General features: G+C 50.0%; 1 protein-coding gene across 2 annotated transcripts in view; it reads right to left on the minus strand.

The window, feature by feature from the left end:
* Window positions 1–17,116, minus strand: part of SHC3 (SHC adaptor protein 3) — a 139,747-nt gene extending 122,631 nt beyond the window's left edge. For both annotated transcript variants that reach the window (XM_031442060.2, XM_064482421.1), the window contains exon 1: window positions 16,527–17,116. In XM_031442060.2, the coding sequence (XP_031297920.2) occupies window positions 16,527–16,982 (456 nt within the window). In that variant the 5' untranslated portion in view covers window positions 16,983–17,116. The remainder of the gene's footprint in view (window positions 1–16,526) is intronic.
* Window positions 17,117–17,336: the final 220 nt, after the last annotated feature.

Consider the following 17,336-nt stretch of genomic DNA (forward strand, 5'->3'; position numbering starts at 1 on the left):
AAACAACCTTGAAGTTAATGAAAAGTTACTACCCCCTCAAGAAGGATGGGCCATACTTAACAGCACTAATTTGGCCAAGACTGTTAGCATTTTTTCATTTGAAAGGTCACAGACATAAACCAATCACTGGTGGCAGAAGTCAGAACAGTGGGTACCCTTGGGAGGGTGCTGACTGGCTGTGGTAGCGCCGAGGAATACGCTTTAGATCTCTGTCAGGTGCTCGTGTGGCTGGGATGTGTGTGTATGTGGTGCTGGCTGAGCTGAACACTCAAGGTTGCATGTCTACTACACATTCAACCAAAAGAACAAAAGATCATTGCTTTTAGGAGAGCACTAAAAATAAAATCAAGGGGGTGGGAGGGTGTAGCTCAGTGGTAGAATGCATGCTTAGCATGCACGAGGTCCTGGATTCAGTCCCCAGTACCTCCATTAAAAAATAATAAATTAAATTTTTTTAAAAAAGAGAGCCCTCAAAATCATTTAAAAAAATTTTTTTTAGGGGTTAGGGTATTTAGGTTTACTTATTTATTTATTTCTAGAGGAGGTGCTGGGGATTGAACCCAGGACCTTATGTGCACTAAGTATGCGCTCTACCACGTGAGCTATACCCTCTCCCCTCATTTTATTTTTAATCCTCAACTTCTTCTGATGAATAACGTATGTTCATTGTACAAAAATTTGGAAAACACAAACAAGCATCAAAAAACTCAAAATCATTTCTAATCAACCCACCACCGGAATAACTCGGCATTGTGCTAAATGTTGTTTGAAACCCTGCAACAGCTCAGCTCCTGTTCACTGGCTAATAGAGCAGCTGGCAAGCTCGTTCTCAAAGCCCGTCAGCCTCAGCACAGACACTGGAAGCTGCGGCGGCATGGACGCCACCCACCCGCAGTGAACTCCGGTTCCAGCATCCATGCTGCTGCTTCCCAAAGGGCATCAAAACCAGCTGCTGGCGATACCTGGTCAGTCGCCCTCCACGACAAACCCACGCTGCCCACACTGCAGCCCCAAATGTAATCTGCAGTCCCTTCCAGCTTTCACCCCACCGAGGCTCAACCCCACACCCACCTCAGTGGCACCGAGGACAATGCTGCACCATCACGTCCGTCTCACGGACAGATTCACGTGGGTTAGGAGGCTGAGGTGACACAGAGCCGGAGTCACACTCTGTGACATTATAGCACTCTTTCTTGAGTAAAGCAAATGAATAATCAATCTCTTCGAAGACAGAGGTCATCCTTGACTCATGGAATTTTAAGAGAAGCAAGCTGTGAATTCAATAATAGGCACTTGGATGGCTCACATGGCCAACTCTGAGTAAGGCGCTGTCACCTGCCAGTCACTGGGCCAACCGCCCTCCAGTTGTTCATTTACGTCACCTCCTGATGCCCCTGTAAAGACGGTGCTCGTCACCCCCATTTCAGACAAGGAACCTGAGGCTCAGATGCAGCTCCATATGATGGACATCACCCTGGGGAAGGAAGAGAGTTCAGTCAAGTTGACGTGTGTCCAGGGAGCCTGGGGTACTTGTTATTAAAAGCCAGAAATGTGTCTCCAGAGCAGCAGCACAAAGGGCAAGTGATGAGGTGATGCTGTGGGACCGTCTCGTGGGAATCAATGGGTTGAGTGTTGAGAGAGGTGACAGCCCACTTCCAGTTTCCTTACTTTATCAGATTTTTTTCTGCCCCGCCCCCGACAGGGAAGAAGTTAGCCATTTGGTTACACAGGACAACAAGTCTGCGTCTACGTTTCCTTCGCTCGGGGGACAATTCCCTTTTCATCTTTCATCTCGCAGAGAAAAATGTATTAATACAAATGCCATATAGGCTTTCCTCCAAAAAGCCAGGACGTCTTTGTGAATGTTAGCTGGTGGCGTGTGTCATCGTCTCATTTACGACGAGGAAGCTGAGTCAGAGAGGAAGTGTGACTGGGGCCTGGTTAAAAGTGAACCTCTGCACTGCGTTTCATCTGCAGATCACAGCCGTGCAGCAGGCCACGGCTGCTATTCAAAGTCAGAGGAAGAGGCGGAAGAAATCGTCCAAAAATGCGTATTGGTGTTACAGCTAAAGCCACGTTCTAGCGAACGCGCGAGGGGGCAAAGCTGACCAGCCCTCCTTATGCTACGGAGTGTGTCTTCCAGCCATCATGCTCATCCTCGCTCTGACGCTGATCTAGCTGGCCGTTTGGTCTTAGAGAATGCATCCTCTCACCTCGAGCATCGGCTTTCTCCCCCTCCCCACCAACAGAAGTAAATGGAAAGATTATTGGACAAGAGGGCCCCTGGCGGTCTGCCCAGCATCCCTCTGTGTAGCTGAACCCTTCGCGGGGTTAGTGCCAGTAGCCGGGCTCCTAGCCAGCCTTCCTCTGTGGACCCACTGCACCTTGGGCCCCAGTCTCAACCCTGGGCAACCCTTTGAGTGGACCAGACTGTACCTGGATGCCTGGCTTTGCCTTCTGCACCTTGCCACGCACCCCCCCCCCCAGTCCGTGGAGGCTGCCTGACTGTCCTCGCTCTGAGGGAGGGGCCATTAACCAGCCACCTGGACGTGAACAACTGAGAACAGGGCCACGCTGTCCCGGAAGCCCTGTCGTGGCCACGGGGTCTGCTGGGACAGCCCCTGGTCCATTCCTGAGGTTGGGGACCTGCATCTTCTTTCTCTGTCAGTCTTGATGGGTTTACTCTTCTTACTGATTTTTTTTTTTAAATCAGATTTTTGTTTCATTGATTTTTTTTCTACTGGTTTTATTTTTTGTTACATTGATTTCTACTTTTATCTTTGTTACTTCCTGCCTGCTGCTGGCTTTGGCTTTATTTTGTTCTTTTTTACTGTCTGGAGCAAGACACTTAGATTATTGGTTGGAGAATTTCTCTCTTTTCCAAGTAAGCATTTGTTGCTATAAATTTCCCTCCTGGCAGCGTTCTAGCTGTGTCCCACATGTTTTGACATGATGTAATTTCATGTTCATTCAATTCTATGTCTTTTTTAATTTCCTCTGAAATCTGTCCTTTGTCCCATGGACTATTTATGGGCATGTGGCTTCATTTCCAAGTGTTTGGAGATTTTCCTGTTGTCTTTCCTCATTAATTTCTAATTGGAATCCACTGTGGTCAGAAGACACCCTCTGTATGATTCCAGTTATTTTGAATTTGGTTAGATTTGCTTGTTTTGTGGCTTGAGCTGTGGCCTATCTCGGGAGAGGCTCCACGGGCCCTTGATAAGAATGTTTGTTCTGCCGTGGTTTGCCGGAGCATCCTGTGGCAGTCCACTAGACCCTGCTGGTTGATTATGCTGCTCGGTTTTGAATATCCTTGCAGAGTTTTGGCATAATAGCCTAACGGTTGCTCCGAGTGGGCTGCGGAAGTTTCCAGCTACAACTGTGGAAACATACAAGCATCTCTGTACTTGGGTCTGTTACAAGCGTGGTTCCCGTCACACGCATGTTGTTGTACCAGGCTCTCGTCACGCAACAATGCGCCGGGAAACCCTTTCCCAGCCGGCCATGAGGAAACTCTAATTCCCTGTTTCAAATGCCCGCGTGATACTGTATGCTACGACTGCACCCAGAGCTTGTTCCGCCATTCTGCCGCGGGGCACTTGCTTGTTTGGTGGGGTGGTGGTATTCCCAGGGATGCTCCCACTGGCCTTCTTAATTACAATGCTGAGTTTTGATGACAGAGGCTGACGGCTTGAAGTTCATAACAGTAGGCAGTGGTTGCAGGGGTTGGTGGGCAGAGGTGAGTCTACAATGAGCTTTCTGATAAAAGGAAGTGTGACTGTGAAAATCATCAGTAATGCTGCTGGTAGATTATAACGAACAGGCCATAAAGAAAACCTTATCATTCTTTCTTGGGGATAAAAAAGAGCAGCTTGTATCTTAGACAAAGATGAATTTATCTCCGTCGTGTAGGCATGTGAACTAAGGCACAAATTATTCTAGAGACAGGACAAAACTCTAAAAATAGAATATACACCAACCCAAGCCAGAACTGCAGTTCCACCAAACACCTTACATGACTCAAGCCCCTTAAGTGTAATTCACAAACTAAGACGTGAACAGATAAGGGAATCCAGGATATAGTGAGCCCAGGGCAGTCGGCTGAGAGAGAAATGTTTAGCTTGGAGAGGAGAGAGGGGAAGAAATGTAACTGTGGTTCCCTCAGGGGCTGCCACCTGGTAAGGAAAGAGATCAGAGCCACAAACATGAGCCGCGTGGACAATCCAACGAAGACCAGCAGGGGACTGGTCCCTCCGTTAAGTAGGCAGCGTCCCAAGAGGCTACGGCCCCTGTTTCCGGCACCTCAGCTTCCCTCTGACTGCGGCCAGTCTGCCGTGGACTGCCTTTCCCATCCCCTAGTCAAATGCGGAACCCAGCCCCATTTCCAAAGCGTTTCTCACTCTGATTCTCCAGCTTGGGCATCCCTTCCCCCTCCACCTACCCAGAGCTGGACAGTCTTTCGGGACCCAGAAAAAAATGCCACTCCATCTGTGAAGCCTTTCCTGGTAGCTCCAGCCACCACTGAACTCTCACCATGCCATCAGCACCTTATTGAACATGATTTCCTTTTTTCTTTCTTTCTTTTTAAAATGGAGCAGGTTTTTCCAGCTCAACTGGATCACAAGTTCCTTTTGGAAAATCGCCCTGTTCCTGTTTCACAATCCACAATACCTTCCGCAGGACAAGGCGAGTGATCGAGCCTTCATAAATGACTGGTTGATACATTCATTTCCCCTTGTTCTTTCTCGTAAATCCGCGTGCTTTAATTACAGGTGGGGGCGCGTGGAAGCGTTCAGTTTAGCTTTCTGCTTGGAAGTGCCCTGGTGAAATCTGGCTATATAATGTTTTCACTTAATAATGATTATTCACGGCTCTCATTAAAGTCAATTCTCCTACTGAAACCCTTCTGTAATTAGCTCTAAAGAGAAAGAGTCATAAGAACAGAACTCACGGGTCTGTTAATAATGCTTCTTAGCTATGGAACAGCCTGTGAAGACTCTGGGTGGGCCGTGTTCTACATGCCAGTTCATGGGAGGAACAATTATCAAGGAATTTTTAAACAGAGCAGAGTTCAAAATGTGCCTCTTTGAAGTTACATCCTTAACCCCAGCCATCCTCCTGACCAGCCTCTTTCGCTCTGTCTCGTTGCCCGGTGCCCGACAGCCAGCCCGGCTCCTCCACCTGCACGTACTGTTCATCTCAGGCCTTTCCCCAGGGAAGGCTGGGGAACAGCCAACTGTCCGCCTTTCCCACAGTTCACAGCCTTCTAGCGCACACATGTAGCCCCCTCTCTGGAGGATGATTGCCATGAAAGGAGGGACCATCTAATTCACCTTGAGTGCTCAGGAGACCCAGTGGTAAGTATCTGGCCGGTTCCCACTCGGCATGGGTTGAGCTGATGGACACGAAGATGAACCCCCAGGGCTGTGGACACCCTGAGGGGTGATCGTTAACTCTGCCTTCCTAAGAGAGGGATCTGCTGCTGAGCAAACAGAGAGTTATTTTAGGCTAAGACAAAGTGGAGGAAAAGGACCCAGGGCCAGAGACTTTGAGCTAAGGCTAGAGGTGCAGCTGGTCTGGGGAAAACAAGTTGTTTTGTGTGGCTGAAATGTTGGGGGTTGAGGGCAAGAGCTAAACTGAAGCCAAACCGCGAAAGTTTGCATCGTAATAAGAAGCTAGGATTGAATTCTATAAGCAAGGACAAGCAACAGGGAGCTTCTAATTAGGAAGATGAAACATGTATTTTACAAAGATAAATGATTCATCACATTAACAGAAAAAATGTAAAAAAAAAAACATACATTTATCTCACTAGATGCTGAAAACTAATTTGGAAGCTAATTTGGAAAACGAAGGTTACTAGAAATGTTTCTTAACCTGTGAAAGTGTATGTATTGGTAAATGTCCCCCTTCATAGTTAAGTACAGGGGACTCGCTTTGTAGCCAGGAGTGAAAAAGTCACCTCCACCAACAAAACTGATCATTGTACTCTCGGTCCTGCCAATGCAATAGGAGAAGAAAAGATTAATAATAGCTAACACGCAGTGTACAGACAGGCAAAAATATGTGCCCAAGCGGAAAGACGCCCGTAGAAGAAGGTTCACTATTTTACTATGTGTGATAAACTGGAAACGACCTCCACGTCCAACAATAGGGAACTGCTTGAATAGATGTTAGCACCTCTATATTCGTGAATACTGAGCAAATGCCAAAAAGAATGAAGCAGAACTACAGGTACTAATGTTGAAGGATTTCCAAGGCGTATGAAATGCAAAGAGCAAGTCGCAGAACAACGTACTGAGAATGCTTTTCTTTGTGTATCAGAAAGGAAAAAGAGAAAAACAAAAGAAAGGAAGGGGGGAAAGTGTGTATGTGTTTCTCTGGAAATATAAACAGCCAACAGCTGATGGTGCTTATCTCTGAGACGAAGAAAATTAGAAGGGAAGGCAGTGAAGGGGAAACTTTGAAACATTTTAGTGAGAGTTTATTATCATTGTTATACAATTTAAAAAGACTAGCCTTTCCCAAAGCAATCATCTGAAGACCAGTTAGTTTATTGTCATAAACATGACAAGAAATGGTGAAGGCACGAATCAGGACAAAAGAAGAGAAAAAGAAGAAAGATTTGAAACCCTGTTGAGTAAAAATGATAGTTTAGTGACCAAAGAGATGTAATGGTTTTAGGAAAAGAATGTGTTCAAGGATGGCTCTGAGGTCTTGAATATGGGAAGTGGGGGAGCAGCGACACCAATGACTGAGGAACAGAATGCAGGTAGGAAAGGTCATGAATTCAGCTTGAGACATACTTCATGTAAGAAGCCATGAAACAGTGGATGGGCGTGTTGCACGGAGAGCAAGCAAAACAGAGCGGGCTCAATGAACGCCAGTGACCTTCGGCCCAAGCCACTGTCATCCTTCCCAATTGTCTCCCAATTGCCTGTACTTTCATTCCTGCCTTTCCAACCTGTTCTCCCCATAGAAGACAGAATAATCTCGCAGAAAATCCCCAGTGGCTTCACTGCACTTGCCTGGAGCTGGCCATCCCTTTGAGACCCGCCCCCAGACTCAATACACCCTAGCTACACCGGATGCCCTCAGCTTCCATCTCCTCCTCCTCGAAGGGGACACACACTTTCATGCAATAACACATCTGCCTTCAAATCCCATTCATCTTCCTGGATATTTAGGGCTCCACTTCAGCACCATCTCCTCCAGGAAGCCATCCTTGATTTCTGCATTCCCCACCACCAATGTGGTCTCCTGATATTTCCTCTCATCTGTCTCTACCACTGGCACCAAAAGAGCAGGAAGCATGCCTGTTTCGCCACCTCTCTGTCCCCAGGTCCCAGCACAGGCCTGCCCTGGAACGGGAACTCAGTGAACACTAGTTGAACGAAGCAACTGGTTGGCACGTTGATGGAGGGACAGTGATGAGTAGACGAATGGAGGGGGTAAGACTGTTCACAAGTAATCCAGGAACTGAAACGAGAAGAGGAAGCAAAGAGGAAGAACCTCTAGAGCAGATGCCGGGCGCCTGGAAGAGAAGCTGCGAGGGGGCAGCACCGGGGGAGTCTGCGCTGCAGACTCTCAAACTAGGGGTCACTAAGGGGCCTTTTCCAGACACTGCCTGAGGATCAGGAGAAGCCAATTTTTGGTGTGAATTAGACGAGAGGAAGTAAAATGAGGAAGGAAGAGTTAGGAGAGTGAAGATGGGATGCTTGGAGGGGAAGCTGTTCTGGGCTGCAATAAGCCTAAAGAGGAGGTCCACAAAAACTAGTTATATTTTTCAAAAGGTAGCAGTGCTCACAACTCATCGTTTCCTAGTCCTTGTACGTACACCCTGGAAGTGAAGCCCCTGCGAGGCTGTGTTACTGCTCCTCCTTTCCCACCTCCCGGGGAAAGCCGGGCGGTGACTGTTTACACCACGAGAACTGGCAAACCCCATAAATCACGATATTTTTGTCCGGAAAGCCAAGTGTTAACAGTTCCCAGCACACCCCTTCCCTGGGAGCCTAACCAACAGATACAGCTGGAGGCGGGGGGACGACAAAGGAACAGGAGATGGTGGGCAACACTGGAGCGTCAGAACCCTCCCTCCTGACCATCAGTTCATGATTTTTGCTTTCTCCTCCCGTGCGGGCAAATCAGTCACTCTGCAAGCAAGGTTAGTGTCTATCACAGGAGTTCCCACTCTCCCTGAAAAAATCAGGGCTCGGTCCTTTACACAGGGCAGCCACCAGCCCTCGCAAATAACCATCCTCACAAAAGCGGAGTCCCCAGCCCAGAGACCGGGAGGAGAGTCTGGAGGGGCCCTGAGGGAGTGAGGCCAGCGGAATGAGCCCGAGACGACCAAGGTTGACAGGTGTGAGGACCTGCAGTTCTGGACTGTGCCCCGGTTTCCAGCAGTCACGAGGATGCAGACAAAATAGAGAAGCCTCTCAGAACGTGAGCTCAGGACAGGCTCAGGTGCCCAGCGGTGCCTCTCTGGCCGCCCGATGATCAGCCCTCCACGCAGAGCCCAGCTTCCTGGAAGGGGCCCAGCCCTGGCTCCATCCATCGTCTGGTAATACTTACTCTTGGTTCTCTACATCACTCAAGGCTACAAATAGAAGCACACGTGGAAATACTTTTTAAAAATCCAGGATGGCAAATCTTAAACTGAGAAAACTGGACCTCCAAACTATTATTTGCCATCTAGAAAAAAAAAATGCATTTTAGTGGTGACACGTCTTGGCCTGGAAACATCTGATTTCCCTCCTAGGGCCTCTGTCCCTGGTTGAGGGTCTGTACCAGACGCATCAGATTGTGTTTTTCCACCAGTGAACTTGCTCTGACCTCTGGTGATGACGTTAGGTGTGACCGTCATTCATCCAGCACAGCAGACCGTCCGAGCCTCCACTCTGGGCAAGTGTGCGAACCACAGACACACACTCTTGTCACTGGTCCCATAAAGACTTGTTTCACAGCTCTCTTAGTGAGCAGGGTAGTAGTCCATCTGTCTCATATTTCAGGACCTCAGTCTGAGGTCCTGCTTGAGGAATTTCTAAAGGTGTCTCCATTTGGTACCCACAGAAAAGGGGAGGAAATCTGAGACTCTTCCAGGGGAGTTATTTTGTCATTTCTCATCCCTCACCTCCATTCTTTCAGGGAATGTGAATCTCCTTAAGTGTCTGAGTCAGCTAGTGGCCACTCTAGATAAGACTTTAAAAGTTTGTGTATATGCCTGTGATGGTAAATTTTATGGGGCCACCAAGTGCCAAGATATTTGATCAAACATGATTCTGGGTGTTTCTGTGCAGGAGTTTTTAAAAGACTTTAACATTTAAATGGAAAGGCTGAGCAAAGCAGATTGCTCTCCCTCATGTGGGTGGGCCTCAACCAATAAGTCGAAGGCCTGAACAGAACAAAAGACTGACCTTCCCAGAACAAGAGGGAATTCCTCCTACCTGATGGCCTTCAAGCTGGGATAATGGCTTTTTCCTGCCTTAGGACTCAAGCCGAAACATGGGCTCTTGCTGGGTCTCAAGCCTGCCGACTCCCTCTACAGACTGCTCAGCCTTCATAATCACACGGGCTACTGCCTTGCAACAGATCTCCTTCTACATAAATGCACGTCCCATTGGTTCTGTCTCTCTGGGGAACCTTGACTGATACACTACTATAAAACCAGTTTGGGAGAAAACCCACTTCTAAAAGAATCCTCTGGTTGCTAGAGGAGGATCAGCCCAGGCCAGGAGGTGAGGTGGACCAGGGGAGCCTGAGCAGCGTGGGTGGGGAGGCACAGCTCCCACCCCATCACCTGGGGGTGCCCATCAGAGGCATCTCCCGGAGCCCAACAGCATCACCTCCGACAGAGAAATCACAGAGGCTGCCCCACCGCCTCTGCCTCGGGGACCACAGAGTCGACTGCAGGGATGTCCCAGTACCTGTGACGCTGGACCTGCTCTGCCATATTTGGAACTACAGTTAAGCCCAGTCCTGCAACTGATTCATCAAAACCTCAAGTTCTGTCCGAGCACTGAAGTGGGAGCCCCAGCCAGCTCTGCACAATGCAGGAAGGCAGGGGGGGTGCCGATGGCCATGAACTGACACCTGTAGAAGTTGGCTACTGGGTACCAGCAGGTGCATTAGATCATTCCTCCCCACTTTTTATGTTGATATATTTTGTGTGTTGTATGTATGTTTGAAAATCTCCATAGCAAATGTTACATTTTGTAAAGGAAGGTTTACAAAAGAACAGGTAACTGACATCACAGGGCCACAGGGCTGTGAGCATGAGGTGGCCAGTCAGCGTCCACAGTTAGAGTCCGTGATCATGTTTCTCTGGGGGCCCCAGGACGAGTCCCAGCCTCTGGAGGCTGCCTTTCTCTGCCTGTCCCACTCACCATTCCCACCTTCTAGAAGTAACTCAGTGTTCGGGGACAAACGTCTGTTCCCCACACGCCCTCCCCGACCCTTGGTTTCAGGGCAGGCAGGACACCTGGGGGCAAGGCTCCTCCTCTTCGGATGAGCAGACTATAGGGACTTGTGCTTGAACAGCCCTCTGCTCGGGAAGATGGGAGGGTCCAAACTGAGGCCCAGAGGGGAAGGAAGTGAGAGGGACATGCCAAGGGCTAGGCGGTCAGGGGCCCTTCAGGACCCGACGTGGTGCAGCCCAGCGGTCCCAGAAGGACCGAACCGTGTGCACACACTGCATCCATCTCCAAAAAAGGCTGAGGTGCTGTGCGGGGAGCTGGCTCTTCCACACGAAAAACACTCAGAACAGTCATGTTTTCACTGTTTTATCCCAAGAGGTAAAATTGCGGTTCCTCCCTCTTTGGGGGAAAGCATAGGAGCCCCGATTATACAGTGTTTGTGCTGAAAACGAGGTTAGGGACCAGTTTTCCATCAAAAGAGCTGGAACTGTGTTGTGGTTTTTCAAGAAAATTTTTTAAACACAAGGTTTCTATCCGGGCAAATGGTATTCGTAAATTTGAACATTTGAAAAGCAAAAAGCCATGGGGTGGAACCTGGTCTGTCGGTCCCTCTAGACGGCCCATCAATGCTATTTAACGGAATTTGGTAAAACACAGTTTGCCAGAAGGATCCCGGCAGAGAGCCCTGCTGGTGCGAGGCTGGGTGAAGGCCAAGTTCCGCCGACGTTGCAGGGTTCGTACAAGTTGAAATTCTTAAAATTTGAATAAAAGCTCTGTTGCTCTTTCTGTGCATTCAGCAGACGGGCGTGAGGAAGGCCCTTCTGAGGGGCTTTCACGTTAGGAAATCAGTGCGTTTCAGAAGACACACCAGGAGGGCGCCAAGGCTGAAGTCAGCAGCGTCATAACCACGAACTCCTTGAACACTTTTCCTCAGGAAGCCTTGGCTTCGTGGGGTTTCCAGAAACCGGGTGATAAAGGGAGGACCCGGCCTCCGCCCTCCAGTCTCCACAGCTGCTCCCGGGCATCGCGCGTTCCCCGCGCTCCCCGCAGGGGTGGGATTGTGGCGAGAAAGGTCCAGGGGGCGGGCTGCCCTCTGGAGCCCCACACGCCTCTTGGGCCAAGTGGGACCGGGGTCCGGGGGTCCCTGCCCAGGACACCCCAACTAAGTGAGGGGCTCCAGCTTCACACACCCTTCAGGAGGAGCCTGTCGGCTGGGAAGCCACCCTGTCATCCGTTTTACACGCTTGCTACCCAGATTTTCCATCGCCACAACTTTGCTTAAGTGATATTTATCATGTATTTCCCCAAAACATGACATACATTCACAGATACCGCAGAGTGGGGAGGGAGAGAAGCAAGAAGCCTGCTCTTTATAAGATTAACGTCTCATCAAAATCTGACCTTGCAGAATTATCTTCTCTTAACCATGAACATAAAAGCAATGAATGAAATAATCAGGGATTTCTGCAAATAGGACATTAACTGCTTTCTAACGATTCTGTCCAAAGTCAGCAAAAAGCATGTGTGTGTATGTGTGGTGTGTGTGCGTATACATGCGGGGGGAGTCGGGTATGTACGTGTGTGTGGCGTGTATGTGTGTGTGGTGGGGGGTGTATGTGTGATTATGTGTTGTGTGTGTACGTGTGTGTGGTGGGGGGGTGTATGCATGGTGTATATGTGTTGTGTGTATGTGTGGAGTGGGTGTGGGGGGTGTGTGTATGCGTGGTTTATATGTGGTGTGTGTGTGTGGAGTGGGTGTGGGGTGTGGACGTTTGTATGTATGGAATGAGGGGTGTGGTGTGGGGGCGGTGGGTATCTATGTGCGTGTGTGTGATGTGGTGTGTGTGCGCACACACATGTAATGCATCTGCTCTACTCGTGTCACATGAAAAGAGAGATGACACACTTTCCAGATCAAATTAATAATTTTGTCTACTAGCCTCAAAAGACGTTTGCTGTTTTTCAAACCATTTGGGCAACATTTACATGTAAGCCACCCATTTATGAGATTTTTCAACAATTTTAAGAAAAAAGTCAACTTGTAAAGCTGTATTCTACATCAAGGAACAACTTTCTAATCTAGAATTAAAACAAAATTCAGTCAGCCAACCCCACGGTAATAACGCATCATGGCTGCACCTGAAACGACTCCATTGCTGGTTCTTTAATACGAGATTTACTCGCATTTATGAAAAGAATACAGCTCGAGAAAAAAAAAGATTTTAGATATCTTTGCTAAAAAAAAGATTTAAAATGCTTTTAAAGAAAAAAGAAAAGCAATTAAGAATACATTTTAGGGAGGAGGGCACAGCTCAGGGGCAGAGTGCCTGCCTAGCGTGCACGAGGTCCTGGGTGCAGACCCCAGTCCCTCCACTAAAATGAATGAATAAACCTAATCACCTCCCCCCTAAAAAGTAAAAAATAAAAGATGAAGGGAGCATGTATGTTTGGTCATACCACACTGCCCTAAAAAAAAAACGAAGACTACATTTCAGAGTCTGTGCGGTGAGTAAGGACTGCCTATAAAGAGCAACAGAACATTTATAAATAAAATGAATAATTTATATCACCCTCAGTCTCACCAGATTCACAATGGGAGAAACAAAATAATTTTTAAAGAGCTCTTGCAGGAACAAGGCTGAATTCCAAAAGCAAGCCCACCCCCTCCGGCGCACCAGGAGATGATTCAGTGGTTCTCTGATTTTTAAACTCTGTGACTAGCTTACACCAGAGAGCCGTCGCCAGTAGAGGAGTGACGCTCTTTGCAGACCCAAACCCGCCCTGTCTGAGGCCGTCACGGCGGCACCTGTCACTGTGTGGTGGTGGTCGGGGAGGCCGCTGCTTCTTCCCTGGCCCTCCTGACTCTTGCCGTGGGTGCTCGGGTCAGTCCTAAACGTGGCCACTTCTCACCCTGTTTGGAGTCTGTGACGTGAGCCCTTGTTCTAGGGCCCCCCTCCCAGGGCCGACAGCTAACCCAGGCACAGCCCACACAGTGTGGCCTCCCATCTGGCGGAGTCGAGGCTGAACCTCAAGGCTGCGCTTGTCTTCAGATGACTCTCGCACCCCAGCCAGCGGCCGTCTGTAAGAACTGACCCCTGTTCTGTAAGAACTGACTCAACTTCTCATGTCTCTCTTTCCTCCCCGAACTCTGTGCTCTGCGGATCTGCAGGTGGAGCCCCCCATTGTTGCCCTTGGAACCTGCTAAAGACGGGCACTCGCCAGCTTGGGGGTGGACAGCAGCAAAATCAATGCTTGTCTGTGTTTCTATCGGCCTCTCAAGTCCAGATCATAAATCATCCTAAAATAGAATTGTAATGAAAGTATTCGTTGCTCTTTGCTTGCTATGATTTTCCTTTTCTGTCTATCAAGGGCATATTTTCTCGTTCCTTCCCTTTCGTGTCACCCAAAGAAAAAACCCAGTGCCAGCATACTTTGGCAGGTACAGGGTGCTGCCAATGGGGGTCTCCTGATGTAAATCCATACAAACCTGGAGGCGCCTGGACCCTTCCCCGTGTGCATAACCTCATACTGTTATGAACAGCAGACTCAAGTGATGGCAGGAAAGACAAATTCAACAGGCTCTGAGCCTGCAATTCTACTGTTGCTCAGGAACTGCTTCCATTTTTAAATTTTGAATTAAAATTAATTAAATTCATTAATTAATATAACAACCTGCTATTTAGTTTGATGTTTCCTAATTGGTCAAAACCCACCAGACATGTGCGTTTTACAATTTCCACTTTCACGTAAGTAGATTAGATTGAAATCTTTCTGAATAATAAATCTGTGTGCAACAGCCTAATATTGTCTGCAGGTAGATATTTCTGTGAAGCATAGGAAATCTACAATTAAACAGTAGATGAATCTTCCAGGAAACTGGGAAACATGTGGGGGTTTTCCTTAATTTAGAAATAAATTTAAATCAAAGAGAATACGTTCTTTCCCAAACCCTGAGCATTTAGATTTTGCAGCTGATGTTGTAAAGAACACCCCCTTCTATCTACCAGAGATCTTTTAGAGCAAGGATTCCAGTAAAACTATTCACAAATCAGCAAACAATACCAAATGAAGGCTTTTTTTTTTTTCAGTTTTGTGATTTTTTTTCAGGAAAATAAGTTCCTGGTTCTAAACTCAACAAGGACAACTCAGAGATGCGCACCAACAGAGGGCCACGTGATCATGTGAATCAAACGTGCGCAGAAGAAATTGTCCTCCAGTGTCTGGTCTCCTTTGCTGTGTGATTTCAAACTTCTCCAGGGAAGAGAGCTGCTTCTGTTCTAGCCATGCTATGTACCCCCTCCCCACCGCTAGGTCACTATGGCCCTTTACCCCAAACCCAGAAGGTTCTGGGTAGACCCAGCCTTTCCCCTGTTTCAGTGCTGACGCCAGGGAAGCCACCACCGAATGGCCAGGCAGAGCAGACTAGTTTTAGCTGCTCGTCATTCCTCAGCCACAACTGACATTTAGAACTGGATGTCAGCCTCCATCCTTCAAAAATCAAGTCTAAAGCCCTAAGCAAAGTGAATGATTTTTTTTTAAAGGAAAACTTTAAAGGCATAAGTTTGAAAATTCTCCCTCCATTTGAAAATGACCCTCTATGTTCAACATGACAGGTAGAAAAAGCTTTGCCAACATCTGTCGATTTTAAACATAGGGTGTTTTTTTTTCCCTCCCCCTTAGAGAGCAATTGCACTAACCTGCCACAAGTGATGGCTCTGGCATTGCTCCTTAACCTCAGAGTTGTCAGGGGTTTGGTTTGGTTTGGGTTTTTCTTTTTGCTTTTGGCTCCTGGTTATATAATTGAAAGAAAGCATGCAAGAAGAATGTTCTTTTCCTTTTATAACAGACTCAACCAGCTGTGCATAACTTATGCTGATCTGCAGCCTTTTTGTAAAATATATTAATGCATCTCTAGAAGTTAAGATGAAGGTTAAATTAAAAGAGAGCCTCAAAAAGGAGAAAAGGCCCCATTTTCAATGCTGACGATTGCCTTCCTTTGTCGGTACTTTTTAGATGGTTAAAGATAATCCACAAAGTTAACCGTTTCCTTTCGTATTTGGTTCAAAATGGCCAAGAGACAGCATTTTACCTGAGGATACGGTCTGTAGAATTTTTCAGCGGGATCTGCAGCCAGGGTGTCCCGGCGGGGTAGCCTGCAGGTTTCTGGCTGTGACTGACAACTCCGTGGAGACACAGTCTGTGTCTCACTACTTTTTAAACAAAAAGTCGTGCCTCGGAGTGACCAGACTGAAACGGCGTGGTTTTGACCCCTTCCTGCCGTCTGGAGGGTGTCTGGAGAGCCCTGTGGTGGCTCTCTGCTGCCTGGCGGGCAGGACATCAGAAGCGTGGGGCATGCCAAGCGAACAGGGCCGAGTGTGTGTTCTTTAAATATCACAGCGTCCTTGCATAAGGAAAGAATTTTGTGGACTACATCGGGCGTGACTGTTTCTTTGTGTTGCAGGAACAGCGGCTCAGCTCCCTTTAGCCTATTTAAATGGAAGCCTCCAGTCCTCGGGGAGAAACAGTCCCCGGTTCTCCTCTGCTGCTGTAAACCAACACAGTGAGGCATGACAGGCAGACACCAAAGGAAGCCTTCCCTTTGGGTAAGAAGTTAGAACCGGTCTGGTATAAAGCAAGGCAGCATTTGGCCTGCCCCGCAAGGAGCTGGGGATTCTTGCCGTGGCAGAAATGAACCCACCTACCCTGCCACCTGGGGCAAACGCAGCAGAAGTGGTGCCACCACCTGCTTTTCTCGCCGCAGGGGCTGCCCCGTTCCTGTAAGTGTGCTCACGGCCTCCTAGGTGGGCCTGATGCCCAGTTCCCAGGGCCGGGGGCCCATGCCGGGAGGGGTGCCGGCCGGACACACGGCCCAGCGGGGTGGCCAAGGCATGCCCGAGGAGCGGGGCCCAGGGAAACCAGGACAGAGTGAGGTCACCGGCTTCAGACCTCATCCCAATGGATGCGCAACGGGCGCGTCGGCTGCGCCCGGTCCCCGCTGCCAGGCGAGCGGACGGCGAAGGAGCGCGCACCTCCCGGCCCCCAGGGCACCCGCCGTGGCGGACGCCCCGGCGCCCGGGCTTCCCCACCCGGCGGCCCGCGCTCTGCACCCACCTTGACGACGTAGGTGACTCCGGCCCCCAGCACCTGGTCGCTGGCGTGCGGGGCGCAGGGCGGCGGCTCGTCGCCGGGGCGGCCCTGGCGGGCGGCGCGCATGGCCGGGGCGCGGGGCCCGGGGGGCGCGCTGCCGTCCGGGGCGGCCAGGCTGGGCGCGCTGCAGCTGCCCGAGAGCCGCGCGCCCGCCCGCTCCCTGGCCGCCGACAGGCCGCGGAGGCCCGAGCTGGAGAGTTTCAGGTGGGACACCTTGTGGAGCAGGTGGCCCAGGCTGCCCGGCCCATCGTCGGGCGCCCTGCGCAGCGCGTCTCCGGACACCAGGTAGGGGGCCGCCGCCGGGGCCGCGCGCGCCGCCGAGACCTTGCCGCCGCCGCTCACCGACAGGTTGTGCAGAAGGTCATCGACCGATGTCACCGAGTCATTCCTGAAGCGGTTGTACTTGGTGCGTGGAAGCATGCCCCTCCGTGGGCTCGCCGCATCCGCCCGGGCGCTGCAGGTGCCAGCCCCCGGCGCGGGCTGCCGCGCATAGCAGGCGAGCCGCGGTCCCCCGGGCGGGACGGAGTGGCCGGGACAGCCGGCGGGGGGGTGGGGGGCGGGGGTGGGGGGTGGCGCGGGCGGCGGCGCCGGCCTCCCACCGCTAACAGCCCGCACGGCCGCGGCCGCGCAGCTCCGGCCCCGGGCTCGGCTGCGGAGGGCGGCGCGTTTGCTTCGCAAAAGTCATAGTTCCCTCTGAGGAGCGCCCAGCTGCTCGGGGCTGCTCACAGCAAAAGCGTGACTCACTCTGCGAGGAGACCCTTCTCAACAAAGGCG

This window comes from Camelus dromedarius, chromosome 36 (assembly GCF_036321535.1).
Source record: "Camelus dromedarius isolate mCamDro1 chromosome 36, mCamDro1.pat, whole genome shotgun sequence".
Classification (NCBI taxonomy): domain Eukaryota; kingdom Metazoa; phylum Chordata; class Mammalia; order Artiodactyla; family Camelidae; genus Camelus; species Camelus dromedarius.